The following is a 21214-nucleotide window of genomic DNA, read 5'->3' as shown; positions in this document are numbered from 1 at the left end:
GAGGTGTTTGGTGATGCTAAAAGCGTCTCTGATCATCTCTCGGGGCCAGGAAGGGATATTTTCCTCCCCTCGGGACTGCTCCACTGGATTTTTTTATCACTTTCCTCTGGACATTGGATATTGGCCGCAGCTAAAGGTCGACGCTTTGACTGGCATTTATTGCTGCCTCCACTCGTATCTAGAAGCCTTTCAGGTACCTGGCTGGAGGGTCTTGCTCCTCTAGTCAGGTTCAAGCCCAAGGCCAGAATTGAATTCAGAAAGGCATTTTCCCCCCGATCATATTGGTAGGGCTTGTGGGAGGCTTTGCTTTCCTCTGAAGCCTGGTCCTCTCCCTAGGATCCTCTGAATAGATAGTAACCAAATGACTTTTGTGCCATTGAGGTGCAGGGCGCTGGCAGTGCCCACATCTCCACTGCTGGGCGTGCTGTAGGGTGGGTTTGCTTTTGGTTTCGTAATGGCTTTTTTGGCCGTGGCACAAAAGAGTTGGAGTAAAGGAGCTGTAGGAAGGTATCTCTGACACTAGAGCCGTTGCACAACCAACCGTTGCCTGAAGACACAGGAGACTGCGCTCGGTGACATGCAATTGCAGCACACGAAAAGGCAAAAAACCGTGGTGTGTACAAAGGCCCTTCCTGAGCGACTTAGTCTTTAAGGTGCCACCCTGCCCCGCCTTCTACCATCCTTTTTAGTGGCCGTCAGAAAAAAGATACCAGGCCCTTTAGGCAATCAGCTTTTCTTGTTTCTCTGCCGCGTTTGTATGCAAATAAAAATACATCCCGTGAGCGCTCTCACTTGTCAGCAGGCAGTTCCTGGTGTAACACGAAGCTAGCCAGCTCGGCACTAGACGTAGATACTGCAAATTTCAGGAGCTTAAATGTCAGTCATGGCTCAAAAATTAATTCTCCTTTGTAAAGTGACAGTGCGAAAAAAAGGGGAAGATAAACAGATGTGAATGCACCGAGGGAATCTTCTGGAACATACTGCCGTGAAGGCCGAGTCTCTGCTTTCACTTCCTATAACGAGAAATTGCAGAGCCCTCGAGGCTAAAACGACCCTCTCTCGTCAGCTGTTGCTATTTTGTAACTCAGTGTCTGCCCTAAGGTCTTCAAGAAGGAGCTGGCTAAGCATTTGGCAGGAACCGCACATCCTGCAGTCACTCAGGGGGTTAGATGAGGTGACCCTCGGTGCCAGGAAGGCGACCGGCATCTTGGGCTGCATCGGTAGGAGCGGTGCCAACAGATCGAGGGAGGTGATTCTTCCCCTCTATTCAGCACTGGGGAGGCCACATCTGGAGTCCTGTGTCCAGCTGTGCGCCCCCCGCTACAGAAAGGATGTGGACACATTGGAGAGAGTCCAGCAGAGGGTGACAAAATGGTTGGGGGCTGGGGGACAGGACTGGGGAGGAGAGGCTGAGGGAAATGGGCTGATTGAGTCTGCAGAAGAGCAGACGGAGGGGGATTGAATAGCAGCCTTCACCTCCCTGCAGGGAGGCTGCAAACAGGATGGAGCTGGGCTGGTCTCAGTGGGAGCAGACGACAGGACAAGGAGCAATGGGCTCCAGCTGCAGCAAGGGAAGTTGAGGTTGGATATTAGGAAAAATTATCATCAGGAGGGCGGTGAAGCACTAGAACGGGCTTCCCAGAGAGGTGGTGCAGTCTCCGTCCTTGGAGGTGTTGAAGACCTGGCTAGACAAGCCTTGTCTGGGATGACGTAGCTGGGGCTGGTCCTGCTTGGGGCAGGGGTTGCACTAGATGTGACCTCCCGAGCTCCCTTCCAGACCTCGGTGTCTGTGGCTCTGTGACCCTTGAGGTCCCTTCCAGCCCCATGATCGTGTCGTTGGATATGGTGGCCCTGTCACATGGAGGCCGTCGGTCAGATCCACGTCATTCCCATTAAGAACACAAGGCATGCCATACTGGGTCAGACCCGTGGTCTGTGTAGCCGAGTAGCCCGTCCCCGACAGTGGCACGACTGCCTGCTGTACAGGGAGAGCGTCCGGCTGGGTATCTGAGGGAGCTCCCCGTTGAGCCGCATGTGCCGATCCTTCAGCTGCCCTAGCTCGACACAAAGGCTGCTGAAGCCAGTGGAAGGATCTGTATTGATTCCTGTGACCCGTGGATCCCGCCCCACGGCCTGTCGGTCGCGGGCAGACGTCGTCCAGGTTGCGGGCGCTCTCGCAAAGGTCCCCAAGGGCACAACACAGCATCGCAGACGCTGATCCAAAGAGAGTGCATTATTGGTATGGCAACTGTGCGTTGTTTTTCTTCTCGCAGGCGCAAGCAGCAGGCTCCCCGCACTCCTCGCCTACCCACGGAGCAAGTCGCTCGATGCCAATGCCTGTCAGATCCACGTCGGCCGGCTCCACCCCAACGCACGTGCCTCAAGACTCGCTCGCAGGAGTTGGGGGAGACGTGCAGGAAGCTTTTGCACAAGGTAAGCGAGGTACAAATTAAGACACCTGGAGGCACGGCTCGTAGCGTGCGTGCGCGACCCAGCGGGTTGGATAAAATAGCTCCTGACGTCATTTCCTTTGCATTACGCCAAGAGCGAAAGTGTATTTTTAGTCTTGACAACTTCAAAAAAGTCGTGGTGTGGCCTCAGTCTGCCGTCCAGCTTTGTCGCCACGATTTTGCACCTGCAGTTAATTAGCCACTCAGATTAAATACCTGATTGCACTCGCAAGTTAGTTAATTAAACTTCACCTCTCAGAGCTGTGAATCGCTGATGTAAAATCGGAGGCCGACTGTCAAACTCTGACCCAAAGGAGGCGGCAAGGGACAGAGCAGTAGCCGTAAGGGAAGAAGCTAAAATAAACAGTCCTTGCAATCCGTGTTAGCTAGCGCTCACTTGGCGCTCAGTCAGTTACCAGGTGAGAGGAGGATGGCATTTTGCAATGCAAATAAGCGAACATCAACCTGAATGAAGCCCTTAACCAAAATGCAAAGCTCTGAACCAGCCAGCTCTCTTTGATACAAACATAAAAGTGTCATAACTGTGTGAAGAGTGGAGGGAAAAGAGGAAAACAGCTGAAACATGAGATGAAAAGCAGAGAAAAAATTAAAGCGTGGATTGATAAAATCCACCTCTCGGGAGGCACCGCTCTCCTGAGTATCATCAGGTGGGATCCCCGGTTCTGGGACCCGCGGGCCCACCAGGCGCTAACGACCCCCTGAGCCTGGAAGTGCTCGGGCCCGAGCAGAGGCGAGGGGTGATCTCGCTCTTCTCTCCCCTGTCGGCTGCAGGTCGGAGCCTGCCGTCACCGTCACCGTCACCTTTCTTGCCGTGATTTCCCTCCCGGTCTGAAAGCCGTAGCGCTGAGCTGTGTTTTACAGCGTGCACCGCTGGCACGCAGGCCTGCCCCGGCGCAGTTTTACCAGTAGGCTTCGTGGCCAAAATCCAGCTCCACCTTTAGGTGGTTATTTAGCAGGTGCGGTTAACTTGAGCCCCCGCACCGAGAGCACGCGCGCGCGGCAAGCTAAGAGGGCGGTGCAGGGGACCGGTCACACGGGGATTGCTCCTTTCTCTCGCCTCTTCTCGTTCTCCTATTCTTAGGCGTCCAAAACTTCCTTTCATTTCTCCTAAAGAAGCCAGGGAGGTGGTACTCGCCTCAGCACCACAACTGTGGGCCAGATAGCTCGTTAGCGAGGCTCGCTACTACGTCAGACGGAGCCACAGGCTCGTTCCGAGGTCCGGTCATCCTCGGGGAAACCCTGCGGTCTGCTGCTCCTTGTGCATTAGCGTCCCCGTCATTTGAGAAGACATCCGACTCTGCCTCATGCATTTCTTGTTGACGGGGAAGGAAGGAAGAGTTCGTGCCTTCCTGAGCGCTTTGCTTGTCTCCAGGACCTGGCCACCAGCATGGCAGTGCCTCTAGACACGGCGCCGTCCGTACGTCACTCGCTGTCTAATGACTCGGAGCCTAACCAAGTCTCCATGCTGTTGACCCCTTGGAAGTGGGAAAGGACCTCATTCATGCCCTTTTATTTCCTACAAGAAATAGCGAGCCATACCGAGCACCAATAGGTTTTGCCCATCCAACGACCACTGGTTTACGCTCTTGAGAGGGTTGCCTTCCTCGCTTGGACTAACTGATGCCGGCGGGAATGAAGAAGGTGGCAGAGGAGCAGAAAGTGGCTAAACTGCTTGTTTAGTGGTAACACTTCACGAGGAAGGTACTGAATGAAGGGCTCCGTCCCCAAGCGTCCCCTCAAAACTTGAGACTGTTTTACTTGAATCAGAAAGACTGGCGGGGGCCTGCGGAGGTCACATCCAGTCCAGGCAGGATCGTCCCTATCCAAGCCATCCCAGACAAGAACTTGTCTAACCGGTTCCTAAGGTGACACACTCAGCCCTGTCGCACAAGCACAGGACGCTGATAACACTCGACGCTGCCCCAGGTAAAGCAGGGAGACAAAGGAAGCCAGTGTCCTGCTGCTGCAAAGGTTGTTAAAATATGCTCGAGCGATCCTAGGAAAAAGCCATCGCTGCGACGGAGGAAGGCAAAGCCTCCCCCCCACAAGTCCATACCAGTCTGGCCACGGGGTAAACTTTCTTACGTGGCAATTGGTCTGAGCCCGCACGGAGGGGCCAGACCCTCTCGCCACGGACCTCCGGGCTCTGGTCCCAGCGGGAGCATTGCACAGCCTGGGCTGCAGCCAACACCCGGTGCCTCGGGGCAAGGGGGAAAACCCTGACACCTGTATCAACAGGAGGGGGAAATCTTCTTTCCCAGCCCCGCGTGACAGCCAGCAAAGCCCGAAGCAAGGGGACATCCAAGCACCCTTCACCGTGCTCTGCAACCTGGGGTGGGAAGCACAACTCCGCGTCACCCAGAGCTCCCCTTACTGCATCCTCTCCAGGGACTTTCTCAGCCCTTTTAATCTTCATTCATCGCAACCAATCTTCCTTCTTCTGCTGCTGAGCTTGTCCTGTCCAGTACTCACCTGCTCAAGGCAGCACAGCTTTTCCCATGGTCTCCCAGCTCTGTACAGCACACTACTCCTCGATCCCCCCGACCCGTGCTTGCCCATCCTCTTCTAGAAACGCCCCCGTGATGCAGCTCCCCCAGCTTCCCGAGGCGGCCTGTTCCCATGTGTCGCTGCTCTAATGGTGAAGGTGTTTTTCCCGATACGCAAGCTACTTTGCTCCAATTTGAAACCATTGGTCCACGTCCTGTTCGCTGCGGCAAGAGAGGAAAGGTGTTCTTCTGTCATGTTTCCCGCACGGTGAGCGTCCCTGTTTCCTTCGACCTCACACAACTTGCTGTCCAAGCCCTTTATCACGTGTCACCCACCTCCAGACCTCTCGACCTTCTCCGTGTCCTGCTGCAGGTGTGGAGCCCCAAATGGCACCCAGCGCTCTAGATGAGGCCTGAGCAGCGCCGAGCAGGAGGGGCACCGTCCCGTCCCGCGTCTGGCACCTGATGCCCCTGTCGATGCAGCCCAAAGCCCCATTGGCCTTTTGCACGGCTGCATCGCTCTGCAGACTCGCAACGAGCCTGTGAACGGCAGATCCTCGTCCACCCATGCACAGAGGAGGCATCGGAAAAGCTCTAGCGTGCACGCCCTGGGCCTCTGCGAGCCCCTGACGGGAAGAATGCCTTTGTCCGATTCCAGCAGTGGAGATCCACTCCTCGCCCCTCCGAATATTTCCAGAAACAACAGCAGACGCGGCATTCCCATGGAGGCAGCGTGCCAAATACCGGAGGCATAGCACTCCATCTGCTGCTGTGGGTGGTCCAATTGCCTCAGCTGAGGCTTTGCAGCAAGTTTGACGGCCTAATCAAGAGCACCCAACTGATTTGTTGGCAACCGTGTTTCTTTCCCTTTTGTGCATTGACTTGCTTTCTCCCAGGCTGCGTGAAGGAAGAACTGCAACGCAGCGGGTCCAAGAGGTCATCCGGGAAGCCTGCTCCATCCCGTTCCCCCTCGCCCCTGTCCTTTTTCAGGAGAGGAAGTACCGAAACCATGGGGAGCTCCAAGCTGCCTGTGGCCCTGCTAGCGACGTACCGATGCCCGTGAAGGGCAGCGTTGGCTGGGCATCCGCTCGTGATGGCGGCAGCATTTCGAAGACTCGCCGAACGCTCAGTCTGGTGTTGCTGGTGATGTGCTATCGGGCATCCCTCAGGGAAGACGTATCAGCACCTCCGGCGCACGTCCCTTCTGGAAGAGCCCTGGGTGCCACGCCAGCGGAAAGATGGGAAAGCTCCAGATCCTAATGGTCTTCCAGCAAAGTTAGGGTATGTAGCCTTGAATGGGAGTCTACACAAGCTCTTCTGCCAAATGTGGGAGGATGATGTTGTCCCTCCAGATGTGACCATAACTAAAATCTACAAGGGCGAGGGAGATCTCATAGATCGCATTGCTACTGGCTCGGATACTGCTTAACTGACTGATTTTGGACACGCGAGATGGCAAGTTTCCAGAGCCCCATTACGGCTTGAGAGCGAGTCGGGGCAGTAGACACGGGTTTAGTTGTGCAACAAATCCAAGAGCTCCGTTACGGGCCACGACATCGATTCACCACCAGCGATCACAATCGGTGGAAAGGTACTGAACGTTGTAAGTGAACGTCCATGCCTTGGCTCCATGTTACCAAGAGCCTGTCACTGGAGGCTGGACCGAATACCCGTATTGGCAAAGCATCAGGCGTCACGAGCATGCTGAGCGAGCGAGCGTGGAACAACAGCGAGCTGACTGTTAAGACCCAGGTCAAAGTATATCACACTCGTGTCACTGTACGGGAGCAAATGCAAAACCGTGTCAAACCAGGACCACGTACGCAAGAAAAGCACCTGGACAGCAGCTTCCACTTGCATTGCCTTTGGCGCCTACGCCGAGCTCTTGGAGCGAGCCTCCCTTCCAAGCATCCACCCGCTTCTCAGTCAGCGTCGACTTCCGTGGCCAGGTCAAGGCAGAGAAGGGCCGCTGGCCACGTACCCAGCGAGCTCTTGTATGGAGGACTCTTTACAGGAGGAAGCCAACCTGGGCGTCCTTATCTCTGGGTCAAAGACGCTTGCGAGGAAGCTGGGAAGGTAACGAACATCGAGGCAAACAGCCGGGAGAAGATCGCTGAGGGTTGAAGCTCTTGGAAGCAGTCTGTTAAGCGTGGGGTGAAGGCTTTTGAGCCTGACGCGCAAAGGGAAGACGAAAGCTCAGGAAGAAGCCCAGAGCCTGTTCAGGACTGTTCAAGACAAACTTCACATCTGATCAGCGCAGAAGGGAGTGTGACTCAAGGACTCGCAGACGTTCAACGAGCGGATGCCTCGCTTGGCACAAACCTATTGACTCGCGAGACAGACAGATGCCTACTACTCAATCCAAGAGAGTTGTCATGATGCAACAGAGATTTCCATACGGCTTCCACCGCCACCGGGGAAGCTGTGATGCAGTCAGTCGACCGAGCCCCCGGAGCGGCACGGACCTGTCTGCAGGGACACGGGTCGTGGTCTTGCACCCACCCTTCCTCGCCCTGCGCGGCGCCGAGACCCTGCGCCTCCGGAAAACCCTCCCATCCTACGAGGCTGCGGACAGGTCGAAAGCACCACGCCGCCGCTCCGTGCAGCGGGTTGCGACTCAGTGGCATATCCTGAGCAGGACTGCGGCGGCAGACACAGGCAGTTTAACAGAGACTGAGGTCACGTAGCAGCCAGCAAGACCTATGTTGTATCCAGGGCTGAAAGGCAGGGTAGAGATGCGCCTTTATAGACTAACTAAATAGGATCTAGAGAGAGAGCACAAGGTTTTGTGAACCCAGATTCACTTCATCAGATGCTGTGAAAGGCGGTGCAGAAAGCAGAGTATGAGAGGAGAGGGAAAGGTTGCCAAGATGGAGCTGTGGGGGCAGGATGGGGCAGAGGCATCAAGTTAATTGTAGAAAACGAGGGTTGAAGGGAGCTCAGGAGGTCATGTCCAGTCCAGCCCCCTGCTCCAAGCAGGACCAGCCCCAACTACGTCATCCCAGACAAGGCTTTGTCTGCCTGGGTCTTGAAAACCTCTGACGATGGAGAGTCCGCCGCCTCTCTGGGTAACCTGTTCCAGTGTTTTACTACACTCTTCATGACAACAATTTTCCTAATATCCAACCTCAACTTCCCTTGCTGCAGCTGGAGCCCATTGCTTCTTGTCCTGTCATCTGCCCCCACTGAGACCAGCCCAGCTCCATCCTCTTTGCAGCCCCCCTGCAGGGAGCTGAAGGCTGCTCTTCAATCCCCCTCGGTCTTCTCTTCTGCAGACTCAAACAGCCCATTTCCCTCAGCCTCTCCTCACCAGTCCTGTCCCCCAGCCCACAACCACTTTCGTTGCCCTCCGCTGGACTCTCTTCAACTTGTCCACATCCTTTCTGTAGTGAAGGGTCTAAAATTGAACACAGGACTCCAGATGTGGGTTCACCGATACTGAATAGCGGGAAAGAATCATGTCCCTCGATCTGCTGGCCATGCTCCTCCCAATGCAGCCCAGGATGCCGGTCGCCTTCTTGGTGACAAGGACGCACTGCTGGCTCCTGTCCAGCTTCTTGTGCCCCAGGTCCTTTTCTGCAGAGCTGCTGCCCAGCCCGTCACCCCCCGCCTGCCCCGGTGCAGGGGATTGCTCCCTCCTCAGTGCAGGACTTTGCACTTGTCCTTGCTGAACCTCATGACATTTCTTTTGGCCCAATCCTCCAATTTGTCTAGGTCACTCTGAATCCTAGCCCTACCCTCAAGCATATCTACTACCCCCAGCTTGGTTCATCTGCAGACTTGCTGAGGGTGCATCCATCCCATCTTCCAGGTCACTGATGAAGACATTGAACAAAGTTGGCCCCAGGACTGGCCCCTGGGCACTCCACTTGATACCAGCTGCTGACTAGACATCAGCCATTGAGTACTACTCTCTGAGCCCAATGCTCCAGCAGTTTTCTGTCCACATTATAGTCCATTCATCCAGCCCGTACTTCCTTAGTCTGCCTGCAAGAATATGGTGGCAGACCGTATCAAAAACCTTGCTAAAATCAAGGTACACCACATCCACCGGTCTCCCCACGTCCACAGAGCCAGTCACCTTGTCATAGAAGACAATCAGGTTGGTCAGGCATGTTTAATGGTTAAGGTTTTCCCTAAGATTGCATAAAAAGTTTGCAGATTGTCAGTAAAAAACACTTCTTGGGTTGGTGACCCTGGTTCCAACGGTGCTGTACATGGATGAGGGCTGTTTCCTGCGACTGCTACCTGTGCGGTGGTCTGACGTAGCATTAGCATCAGCGAGGAAGAGGTCTTCCACATCCTGAGCGGTCTGGAAGCAATGGGGACTCTGAGAAAGTGAAGGTCTTCACGGCTGTGGGTTTGACTGGTGAGTTTTGTGCCTGGGAAACCCAGACAGTGTACAGGCTTTGTACACTTCCAGCAGCTGGAGGAGGCTTGCTTGGGGTGCAGAGACGAGCGACAAAGATGATCAAGGGCTTGAGAAGCAAGACATACGAGGAGGGGCTGAAGGAGCTGGGCACGTTCAGCTAGCAAAAAAGGCGCTCAAGAGGGGACATGACAGCAGCCTGCAAATCCCTGAAGCACTGCCATAAAGAGGAGGGAAAGCCCCGTTCTCTCTTGCTGCAGAGAGGAGGACATGGGCCAGTGGCCTGCCGTGGCAGCGGAGGAAGCAGCAAATCTTAGCAAAACGTGTTCACTGTCAGAGCAGGGAGGCAGCGGAGCAGACGCCAGGAACCGGTGGACTCTCCGTCACTGGAGGGGTTGGAGAAGAGGTTGGACAGTCACGGGGTGGAGATGATCCAGGTGCAGCGATGCCTGCGTTCGGTACGGGGATGTCCCAGGCTTCTGGCCTTTGCTGGTTGCCCCTCTCCTTCTGCTACACGCGTCGAGGTGTTTTTAAGCCTCCCCCAGAGGCATCGGGTGCTGCTGCAGCCCAGGCTGGGGACGGGGACTGGGCTTGGCCAGCACTTCTGCCGGGACCAAAGCCAGAGGATCCTGTCTAGAGGGTCTCGCCCGCCACTCAGTCAGGCTGGTTGCATGTTTGGGGTCCGGACGTTTTCTCTCCTGGTCCGAGCGGTATGGACGTGGGGCAGGGGAGGAAGGGGGCTTGATCTTTTCTGTAGCAGGTGCCCGGCCTCTGCCTGGATCCCTGCAGCTTCGGTTCTTCGACCTGAAACTTGCTTTCCTGAGGTCTCCAGAACATCCTGAGCATGCTTTGCAGCGCACTGGGCGCTGGAGACAGCACTGAGGGGCGACCGGGGACTCTGGAGTCTGCAGTACAAGGGCTTGGCGTCACTCGTGGCGATGGCTCCGTACAATCAACAGCCTGCGGTTGTGCCCGAATCACCGCCACTAGTCCCGCCACCCCCTGCGCTGATTAGGCCTCAGCTGGAGCGTCACGTGCCGCTCTGGGTACCACATTTTAGGAAGGGTGTGAAGATAAGCACGTGGCAGACATGATAGAGATGGGACCACGAAGTGGACGTGGAAGGGTATGTTGAGCTTGGAGACCAGGGGATTAAAGGGGGACATGATGGCACCTGTCAGGTTTTGGAAAGGCTGCCCTCCAAACGAGGGAACCAGGCGATCTCCCCGCCTCGGAGGGCAACGGGGTGCTACTGCAGCAAAGCAGATTTAGATCAAACCTCAGGGGAAAAAGTGATGAGGATGAGGAAACAAGAGAGCTGGGTTTGGCTGGACCCTCCTTGGTGGAGGTTTCCCAGGAGCCGTGCAGCCTGCGTCCGTGCGGGGAGCGGGACTAGACAGCCCTGGGAGTCTAAGTCCAACAGCGCTCGTGGAAGAGGGCCGTGAAATGAAAGGGTTTCACTAAACTTTGAGGTTAGGTTATTTTTGCTGCCGCCGGTTCTCCCAGAGGGGCGTGCAAGGGGTTTGCTTTGTGAGGGCATTTTTCTCCCGGCAGCACAGTCGTCAGGACACACCAGGCCTGGCCCACCTTTGCACGCCCTCGGCTAGGACCTCTGCTTGCTTTGCTGACAGACGCTAGCACCGTCTCTCTGCCCCCGCACGCAGCGCTCCTTCTCGGGGCCTGCGGGGCCCAGAGAAGGACGTTTCTCCTGCAGTCGGCCACGGCGGGGTCTGCCAGCATGGACCTCAGACATAGCTCCTCCGTGGGCAAGCTCCGCTTCTCCCGCCCCGAGTCGAGGCACAGGTGAGGTCCTGCTCATAGCACTGCTCAGACTCGCGGTGTCGCCAGCACAGTCTGTTGAGCCCCGGGGGCACGCACGTATGCACGTGTGCCGTCACCGATTCCTTCTGTCCTCAGCAAAGACAGAAGTGAGCGAGAGCAGACAGCGGTGCCCTCTCGGCATCGCCTGGCCCCCGCACCGGCAGGATCGGGCAGGCGAGGCTTGCCCGGAAAGCAGTCCCTCGCCTCAACTGCTTCCAAAGCCTGTGGCAAAGGTTCACATCGCCCAGTGAGGAACAGGGGCTCGCCAGCGGTGCGTGACGGGACGCTGGTTTCCAGAAAGCAAGTCTGAGAGGCAAGGACATTGCCAGAGAGGGAGCCAGCAATGCCAGTCTGGAGCTAGGCAGGTCATTTGCAAGGGAGCACGGTCCCCTGGGGAGGAGAGCTCCTCCACCAGCTTGCAAGCGTCGCCGTCCCTTGTCCCTGCCGTGCTGCGCGGGGCACGACGGACCGTGCGTCCGCAGCAGCCCGTGCCAGCGCCGAGGGGAGCACCGCGGCAGCGACGCCAGGGACAGATGCAAAGAAAGGATGAGATGGCTGCAAACCGGCCGAGCGGCCTGTCCAGCCGTCCAGCGGAGCAGGGCCCTTGTCAGGCCAGAGCCGGTCTCCCCGGCGGCTGCACCACAGCTGCCGTCAGCCTGGCAGCTCCACGGGCGCGGGCGCGGGGTTCTGCTCCCCGATCCCTGTCGAGAGGAAATAAACACCGGGTGCGAGTGCCCGGCGCCTCGGATCGAGCGCCCAGTTGTGAGTAGCGCGGGAAGCTGCAGAGCTGTTCATTTCCCACCTCCTTTTCTCCTAGGGACGAGGAGGAACCTCCGGAACGACTTGCTGGTAGCAGCGGATTCAATCACGAACACCATGTCGTCTTTGGTGAAGGAGCTGCATTCAGGTAAGGGTTTGGCTTTGCCACGCCTACACCTGCAGGGACGCAGAGCGACCAAAGGCAGGGACCTTAAAGCCAGGGGCAGAAGAGTTCTCCCATGGGTTTGATTTTCGGAGGAAAGGCGTATTTAAAAACCGTGTCGCAACATGACGCTCGGTGCGTCTCAGTGAGAAACCCAAAGATAGTTCTGGCAGCCTTGGAAACTCCACGTGTGCTCTGAACGAGCGTCTTGCTTCGTCACCAGTCGTAACGGCTGTCCTGCGCACGCAGAGCTGGCTGATACTACTGCGGATGATTCAGGACGCGGACGGGAACGCAGCTCGCTCACTCCTACTTGTGCCGATCCCCCCAGCCCAGCCGTAGTAAAAGCTATTCTGTGCCAGTCAAGTAGGCAGCTGTGACTCAGAGCACTTGCCAGGAAGCAGAGATGCCACGCTCGTCGTCACGTTTCTGAGAGCGGTCGTTCTCCAAAGACACGTGCTTCCAAGGGAAGGAGTTAGGATGCGTTTTTGAGCCAGTTCTCGTGCTCCCCGTTACTTAACGCGTCTGCAGTTCACCTGCCAGCCCTTCGGAGCGCATCTGAAAGGAAGTCCCGTTAGGTCAAGCCAGTCACAAATATCAGAGTAAAATATCCAAGCCCCTGTACGAAGAGTGCTGATTTTCCCGGCGTGCCTTTCACGTGACGGGCATAGTGAGTGTCGGTGAAAGCAGCCGAACCACAGCAACCCTACAGCAGGGTTCATAGTTTCATAGGAGCGAGGGTCCGGAGGGACCTGAGCAGACCATCTCTCCTGACAGGTGACCCATCCCCGGCCGGTTCAGCCTCATGGTCTTAGACACCTTGCGCTGCTTTCGAATGCATGGTCCATTTTCACATGGACGTGGGCCTGGATCACTGAATCCGGCCCTGGCTGTATCAGCAGCCACCTCACCTAAGCCCGCCATAAACTAACCAAGCCCCATCTCAAACAAGTGCGGTAGTTTCCCCGCGCTCTTCCTATTGGAGCAGCTCTCCTTATAAACCAGAAGCCCTGGTTATAAACCAGGTTGATATTTTACTGCCGGGCAGTAAATTCACCCAATCCAAAGCTTGTGTCTTGGCTGCAAAGGCAGCGGTGTAGTTAATAAAGTCTTTCATGTATTACAGCAACAGTCACTAGCGCTATTATCGTTAAGGGGTCTTGTGTTTCTTTAATAAATCACCCTGCACAGCAAGACACGGGTCTGTTCCCTTCAGGCTGAAACGCAGCGGACAAACTCTGAGCCCGAAACAGATGTCTGCAGTAATTTATTTTTCCCTCGTGCCAGTCATGCATTTTAACACTGGTGTATCCGCGAGCAGAGCCTGGCCCGCAGTGGCTTGTCTCAGGGGCCGAATCTCAGCGAGGCATTTTGATCTCCTGGCCCCTTTTGAAACCCAGGAAATGTTTGACAAACACAAACAAAGCAAGGTTTGTGCTGCCGACAGTCATCATGGCCGTGCCGTGCATCGTGCGTGGCATTCGCGGTGCACAAGGGACTGGCGATAAAATTAATTACAGGCTCTTATTTGATCATGTGCAGATACTCAAAGAGAAGGGTCCCTTGAAAGTATGTGAAATCATTTCATTCGTGTAAATTTGGGAAAGTATGAGTTATACTCGGCTGACGTGATTCAGTGGGATTTAACACACGTTGGCCAAAAACTAAACAATGACAACATACACCTCCTTCAAGCTGAGCCCCTGCCAGTCACCACTGCAGGCGTTATGCTGTGCGGTGTTGTGATCCACGGATGGGAGCCACCCTACCTGCCTTCAGAAACGGGTGTCCCATGAGAAGCACCCCACTTCGCACGGTCTTCATTAGCCAGGAAACAAGGGGTGCAATCCTGAGCTACAATGAGCAAAGTCATTCGAAAGCAGCGCAAGGCGTTGTGCGCCCAGTGCTTGCGGGCCGGGCGGCCCGGGCCAGCCTGAGGAGCAGAGGAGAAGCTCACGACCCAAGTGCTGAAGCTCGAGCTCCTCGCTCACGCTTGGTGCACGTCGGTCGGTGCTTGCTGCCCTCGGCCGCGAATGATGCCGGCAGCCGGGTCGGAGCCGCCGAGAAGGCGGCTCGGTGCAAACACTTCTGACTTCCAGCATTTATCCCAGGCCAGAACAGCGAGGGCGGCACCTGTTCCTACGACTTCCCTATCCAGGGCTCCCTGTGGCCGATTCACAATGCTCAAATTGCCCCTTTTATTGCAGTTATATTTTTCTCTTTCATTTTTCTCTGGGTCATAAATAAAACGGGCCGAGGGGCCATCGCCACCTGCGATAACCGTTGCCTGTTTACACAGTTCTCAGCAGCGATGCTGCACGCAGAGATGTGACCTGCCGCACGCGCAGGAATGTGCCTGTCTGCTCACATTCCCTGCAACGTAAATACAAGCCTTGCCCATGCGTTTTCTTCAACTTAACTGGAGTTAAATATAATTGAGCCATCTGCAGGCACGTCTTTTCCGTCGCTGAGACAGAGCGAGGAGCAGAGTCCGCTCTCGCTCACAACTGTGCCCCAGTGACTTCTGCGAGCGCGAGGGTCAGCGGAGCCTCCATATTTCCCCTCGGGTCGCCTGTAGCCTCCTCTAGTTTCCGTTTGGTCGTCCCGTGCTCAGCATTGACCTCTGCCCCGGTCCTCTCACAGCTGGATTTTGCAGCTCTGAGTTTCCAAGGGGGCTCACACGCGGGTGCACAAGAGAGTCCAAGGTGTTTGTGCACCACGTTGTACGGGGCCAGCACTGGTCCGTGGGAGACCGCAGGCACTGGCTCCTGCTGGCAAGCCCGCAGCGGGCTCCCTGGGCAGGGTGACGCGGGAGGGCAGGGGCATCACAGCGAGCCGGGGCAGCGTTCAGAGGAGCTGCCACTGCAGCACCCCAGAATTGCAGCCTCCAGGAGACCAGGCCCCGCTCCGGCACAGCCCCTCCGGCCCCTCTTTCGAGTCCCAGAGCCACGGGGATGCAGGGAGTCACATCGAGTCCAGCCCCTGCCTGAGGCAGGATCGTCTCCATCCGAACCAGACTGAACTGTGCCTCGCACTCCAGTTTGGGATGGTTTCCTACAGAAAACCTTCCCGAACAGCCCTCCCCCTGACCGCTGTCTTCTTTTTGTTTGTTTCTGAAGCAGAGGAAGGCGAGGAAGAAGAAGCGGAAAAGATGCAGAATGGAAAGGACAGAGGTAACGAGCACGAGCCGGGCGCCCCGCTGCACGGCGCTCGTGCGTGGGGAGCGTGTCGGCGAGCTCGCCACACCAGCAGGCCGGGATGCAGGGGCTTGCGGCACGCAAGGCTTGGGTTTCGACAGCCTAAGGAGGGTCATTTGCTGTAGCCCCCCACTTCCAGCCAGGCCGGGAGGCATGGTCGCCTCCCTGTATGTTATACAATTGCTCTCGCCGTTGCCCCTACTTGGACAGTGTCCATGCCCCCGTTCCTCTTGTCTCCGGTTCTGGTGCATCCGCGTATTTTCTCTGGGCAAGCAGCCACGTCCAAGTACTGGGAAAGCATGAGAGCGAGGGCAGGGAGTTAGCAGGTTAAAGAGCTACGGTACCGGGACCGCATCCCGACTGTGAGCATCCCAGTCAGGAAAACGCCACCCCAGCTCGGGCCGCGACCCTTGCTGGTTGAATCACGGAAATCAAAGTGTTCAGAAATAGCCTGCGGATAGCCCCGTGCAGGCGGCGCGATGGGCTCCTTCCACATCTAGCATGTGTGGTTCTGGGTGTAGGTAACACCAGCGAACCCTCCCTGCATGCCTCTTCTCTGCATGCAGAAGGAGCCTGGCCCGTCGCCGGAGTGCCATTCAGACACGCTCACCTGGCAGGACCCGGCAGAAGGAGCAGGTCTAGCTGCCGCTTCCCCACTCCCTCCCTTAGACGACCGGAGGAAACCCCTTCCCGGTGCCCGTGGCGGTGGGAGTGTTTCAGACGCAGCCGTCACGGGGGGCAGAGCTGCAGGCTCGCGCCTTCCACATTTCTCATTAAGGCTGGACAAACTGGGATCGCACAAGAACATTTCTCACCTGAGCCAAACGCTCTCCGAGCTTTAATGAATTTGGACGAACTTCCTCCTTGTGTCTCCTTCCACACATCTCTTCCCTCCTTGCTTCTGGCTGAGATGAAGCACAAGGCCCCGAAATTTCATGTGAGAGGCAGTTCTGCCAGGATTTCCAACCCTAATAGCTTGTGAGAAGCAGTCAGGGCCTGAGGAGCGCTCCTAATCCATCACCCTTGGAAACAATAGGCTTGTAGGGCTTTTTTTTCCCCCCAGCATGATTCTAACCCCAATGAAAACAACATTTTATGGTGTCATGTTGGCTTTAAACCATGCAAGTCTCTTATCCTTGGAACCATTCTCCTCAATTAGGTATTTTGGATGCTTAGCAGATGTTCGCTCTTCTTTTTCCAAGTATGTAATGTATCTTGCATTGGAAATGGGGAAGAGGGAGCTCGAATAGGTGAAACGTGGGGGATAGAAGAAGGCGTAATAGGGCCGGTTCTGTTCCATTACTCATTGCAGCAGCAGTGAAATTAGTAGAAAGGGAGCAGTGTAATTCATCCCCATGATTTTCATGCGGTAAGTATGCCACAGATGAAGTCATTTATTCATGTCCCCCAGTCAGGCAGTGACAGAGCTGGAAAAAGGCAAAAGACGGTGAGAGCACGAGAAGTGGAAAGGCGCGGTTCTCCTTGCCAGTTGCGATTGCTGGGATCGAGGTGGAAATCCTGGAAGTTCCCCTGGAAAAGCGTCATGGCCCGGGTGGAGGGATCAGGGCTCTGCTCCCAGCAGTCGCTGGCTGACGCTGTGCCCACGACGGAAGCGCTCGGGGCCTTTACACCCCTGGAGCGACCGCGGCGATGGCTCTCCTCATTCACGCGGGCTCCACGTGCGATGCACAGGTGTCCTGTTCTTCCAGCCGGCAGCGTCCAGATCCCACACCTGAGCCCTGGTATCCTTGGGTTTGTCAGCCTGCAGCTAGCTAGTCTTTCTGCCGTTGGCATGAGAGAGCAACCAGAGTTTGATCCTGGCCCGCGCATCCCCGAGCCACGATGGCTTGGTAGCGCTGTGCGGGTCGCCTGCCCGCTTGGGCAGGGCCATTGCAGGTGCTGCTCTTCTCCGGCCCACCTCCGAGAAAGCAGACAGCTGCTTGTTAGTCACCAGGACGTATCCACAAGGCCGGTCCCTCGAGGAGATGTGTTACCTCCGCGGGCTCGGCGGCATGCTGTCCTCCTTGCCTATGGGGTGCTGCCCTGGGGAGGTGCGCTCCTCCCTTTCCCACGGTTGGCGTGGGGAGGAGGGGAACCGTGAGGACGTGCAGTTTGCACGCGCAGACCTGGCTGGCCAGAAGGATCTGGTTTCCGGTGCACGGGGTGCACGTGGGGGCAGCCCACATCAAAGGTGACAGCCACGGGACTTCCCGCACATCGCTGAGGGCTTCGTTACTTGTCCGTGCATGTGCTCGCAGCCCGGAGAGGTGCCCAGCACAGCAGCACAGCGCCGGGGTTCGGGTTTTCCGCGTCGTTGAAACCAGCCCGTTACCTGCCTTACAAGTCTTTCTTTCCCCCCATGTGTGTTGCAGGTTAGACGGGAGGACGCGAGCTGCACAGCCGTTCAAGTGAGTACGGAGATCTGTCCCCTTCACGCTGACCCTGCTCTGGTGGTTGCGGCCGAGTCGCGTCACGCTCCGCTCCCATATCGCTCCTCGTTAGCGAGGAGGAGAGCATGCACCGCCAGCCTGTCCTGCCGCGGCCCTCTTAAAGCGTATCAGGCTTCTTTCGGTGCAATCAGTGGAAAATCTCCCCTTTGCTCCGGGGAGAGCAGGAGCATCATCACAGCCCTCTTGTTTTCATTCATAACGCACGGCAGGCCCATGCTAAAAACATCGCCCTGTCCCAGCGAGTCTGCCGCCGAGGTTACAGGAGGGCACAACAGGTAGGCAGATGAGCAGGTGGTTGGACCACGAGAGAGCCGCAGCAGGAGCAGATCAGGGCCCGTGTCTCGAAGAGCACGGCTGCGATCCCGGTCCTCCCGCACGTGGACGGGCTGGCTTGTGTTTCTGCAGTTTGCTGATCCGCTCCCGTGGTGTTCGGCACGGCCGCACGAGGTGATCTCTCGCCCCTTTGTCAGGCGAGTGGGGGGCCTGGGCCAGGGGGATGCAGACAGCGAGCCAAAAGCACTTAGCTCAGCGGGCTGAGGAAGGAGCGTGTAACATCTGGTCAGGATTTCTCAGGCCACACAGCGCAGTCCACTGCAGCTGCCACCCAAAACGGACTCGCTACCGAGGGGGGAAAGCGGACCTGTGTCGCTGCCCCGTCCTCGTGCTGGGCACAGCCCACCTGGGAGCCCTCGGGGAGACTCGGAAATTCATTAGGAATTCAAGTCTCGTCTGTCCAAGGAAACGATGTGGCAGATAGAGAGCCAGCAAAACGATCTCATGGGAGGGAGGGCTCAGCAGCGCAGGGGGGAAGATTTTAAGCACGCTGTTTAAAACCCGCTTTGTTTCTGTTCGGGTTTCCTTGTGTTCAGTTGGTTGTGAATGCCTTTTAACTCCAACCGCGGGGCAAGCCCGTGGAGAAAAGGACAGCCGCTCACCTGGGGTTAGGAGGGGATGGTCGCTCAATGCGCCAGCTGGTTCTTCCTCCAGCAAAACCAAGGAAGGGCCTGAGTGCACACCAGTGCACACCAGCCCCTTCCAGGTTTCCTGTATCCATCACGAAGTATGGCACAAGACAGAGAGCCCTTTTCCCAAAGGTCCTTCCCAGTCACTGGTCATTTCCCAGGCACAGTCTCGGCCTTTTCTGCCTTGTGGGGTCGCAGTCCCTCTGCTGCGACCTAGAATCACAGACAAGGGGGGCTGAAGGGAGCTCAGGAGTCACGTCTAGTCCAGACCCTGCTCCAAGCAGGACCAGCCCCGACCACATCATCCCAGACAAGGCTTCATCTAGCCGGGTCTTCGACACCTCCAAGGATGGAGACTCCCTCACCTCTCTGGGGAGCCTGGTCCAGTGCTTCACCCTCCTAGGGAGAGAGGTTTTCCTAATATCCAACCTCAACTTCCCTTGCTGCAGCTTGAGCCCATTGCTCCTTCTGCCATCTGCCCCCACTGAGACCAGCCCAGCTCCATCCTCTTTGCAGCCCCCCTGCAGGGAGGTGAAGGCTGCTATTCCATCCCCCTCGGTCTTCCCTTCTGCAGACTCAATCAGCCCATTTCCCTCAGCCTCTCCTCACCAGCCCTGTCCCCCAGCCCCACAACCATTTCCATTGCCCTCCACTGGACTCTCCAACATGTCCGCATCCTTTCTGTCGTGGGGGCCGACTTCTGGACTTCCCAGACCATCCGCTGAGCCGGTCCTCTCCGTCCCCTCGTGGGGGGCATCAAGGGGATCACTAGTCGGCGAAGGGTCACTGAGGTCAGGATATTCAGGGATGCCTTTGTCAGCCCCCCGGCACTAGCTCTGTGCGTAGTTAGGCTGCCGTCCACCCACTCTTCTCCGAGAAGAGGAGGAAGCACACGTAGGCTGGGCGTCCCTGGGCAGGTGAGGCCTGGCTGGCTGCGGTCGGTCACGAGCCTAGCAGGCTTTGGAGAGCCACTCAGTCGTGGCTGTCCGGTCAGGCATGAACACCCCCGGGGCCGTCGGTCAGGCAGCCCCGTGCCAGCAGCGAACACGCTTTCACGCCAGAGACTCGGTCTCCGAGCGGGAATGCCCCTGGCCCGTCCGAGCGGATGGCCCAGAGGAGCCGGCGCACGGGCGCAAAGCGGTCCGTGGATCTGTCCGGGCCAACTCAGCTCGGTCCTGGCAGCAGCGTCGCAGGAGGATTTGTGTGCCCCCTTCCATGTTCCCCGGTTCTCCAGTCTAGACCGCTGCGAGAGAGCTGTGCACACTGAACTGGTTGGGGATGGGGATGGGGATGGGGATGGGGATGGGGTGGGGGCGAGCAGACACGCCTAGCCAGGCGGGCCGGGAGCTCCCGGTGCAGGAGCCATGGTGCAGGATGCTGGAGAAGGCGAGCGGCCCGTGAGTACCTCTCGGTGCCCGGCGGCGCGCCCGCTGCCCCGCACCCGGCTAACGGCTGTGTGTTTCCAATGGTGCAGGCACAGAAGGCCATGAAACGAGCTCGCGTGCTAGAGACGTCTCCACATCCTTCGGAAGAGGCATGTTTCAGCCAACACATTCGCCATCGTGCAGCCGTGACAGATCACAACCCACCGCCTGCAGACGGGGCAGGGACCCGACCGAAGGGCTTTCTCCGGGGGCATTTTCTTCATAGATCCTTGCATGTGCGATTTTCCCTGGTGTTTAACAGCGCTAGCCGGACAGTGCCCCGTCGAGCCCTCGCCGGGCCGCGGGAGGCTGAAAGCAGCAAGCTGCGCTCCCGTCAAGCGTGCCAGCCTCCGACCCGGACGGTGCCATCATCTCATCACGTGCTGGTTGTTCCCTCGTGCTCTTTGACCCCCGGCATGCATGTAAAAACGGATTTAGCCCCATTCGAGCTTTCCTGTAACACAAAGGGAACTCTGAGCGCGGAGCCTCCAAAAAAAAAAAACCACACTTTCTAAAAATACCCTCTGTCTACTGCTGTTTGGTTGCCATAGCATTTGCCGTTGCACGGGTGTGCGAGCGAACGGCAGGGCCGGCCGAGGGGCGAGAGATGCGCGGCAGGCCGCCGACCCGGAGGAGATTCCCGGCTCCGTCTCGCGACTCGCGGACGCTCTGGCGTAAAAAGGAGGAGGAACGGCAGTGGCACAGGCCGAGGGCTGCCTCTCCCGTTGCATTGCAATCACTTCCCGTCACTAGAGGTTTTAATTTCTACCCCGGTGCTTGGGAACGGCATTTTTAGCGGAAGGCGCCGAGAGCCCGAATGCGTCCATAAATATTTCTCGCAGGTGACGAGCGGAGCGGAGCGGAGCGGAGGGAGAAACCCCGAAACCGAGTCCCGGCTTTTCGTCCTGCCTGGGCCCACCCGCGACGCCGGCACTCGGAAGAAGGGGCTCGCCGGGCACCCGCAGCCCGCGGGGAGAGGAAAACCAGACGGACGTGGTGGCTGCAGGTGTAGCCGAACGTATAAATATTGTGAGCGAGCTGTCGAGGAGGAGAGAAACATGACAGTCGCCTGGGCCCGTGCGTTAGCTCTAGCCTACCTGGTGCCAGACGCT

The 21214-nt window shown here is 57.2% G+C and overlaps 1 protein-coding gene across 11 annotated transcripts in view; it reads left to right on the top strand.

Annotated features, from left to right (window-relative positions):
* Positions 1 to 20622, top strand: part of DTNB (dystrobrevin beta) — a 296518-nt gene extending 275896 nt beyond the window's left edge. For 10 of the 11 annotated variants that reach the window (XM_019497687.2, XM_019497682.2, XM_019497680.2 and 7 more), the window contains 5 exons: positions 2274 to 2433; positions 11965 to 12054; positions 15189 to 15242; positions 17639 to 17674; positions 20153 to 20622. In XM_019497687.2, the coding sequence (XP_019353232.1) occupies positions 2274 to 2433; positions 11965 to 12054; positions 15189 to 15242; positions 17639 to 17643 (309 nt within the window). In that variant the 3' untranslated portion in view covers positions 17644 to 17674; positions 20153 to 20622. The remainder of the gene's footprint in view (positions 1 to 2273; positions 2434 to 11964; positions 12055 to 15188; positions 15243 to 17638; positions 17675 to 20152) is intronic. The other variant, XM_019497679.2, reaches the window with a different exon arrangement.
* Positions 20623 to 21214: the final 592 nt, after the last annotated feature.

The sequence above is a fragment of the Alligator mississippiensis genome, chromosome 1 (assembly GCF_030867095.1).
Source record: "Alligator mississippiensis isolate rAllMis1 chromosome 1, rAllMis1, whole genome shotgun sequence".
Classification (NCBI taxonomy): domain Eukaryota; kingdom Metazoa; phylum Chordata; order Crocodylia; family Alligatoridae; genus Alligator; species Alligator mississippiensis.
This window is presented reverse-complemented; position numbering and strand designations above follow the sequence as displayed.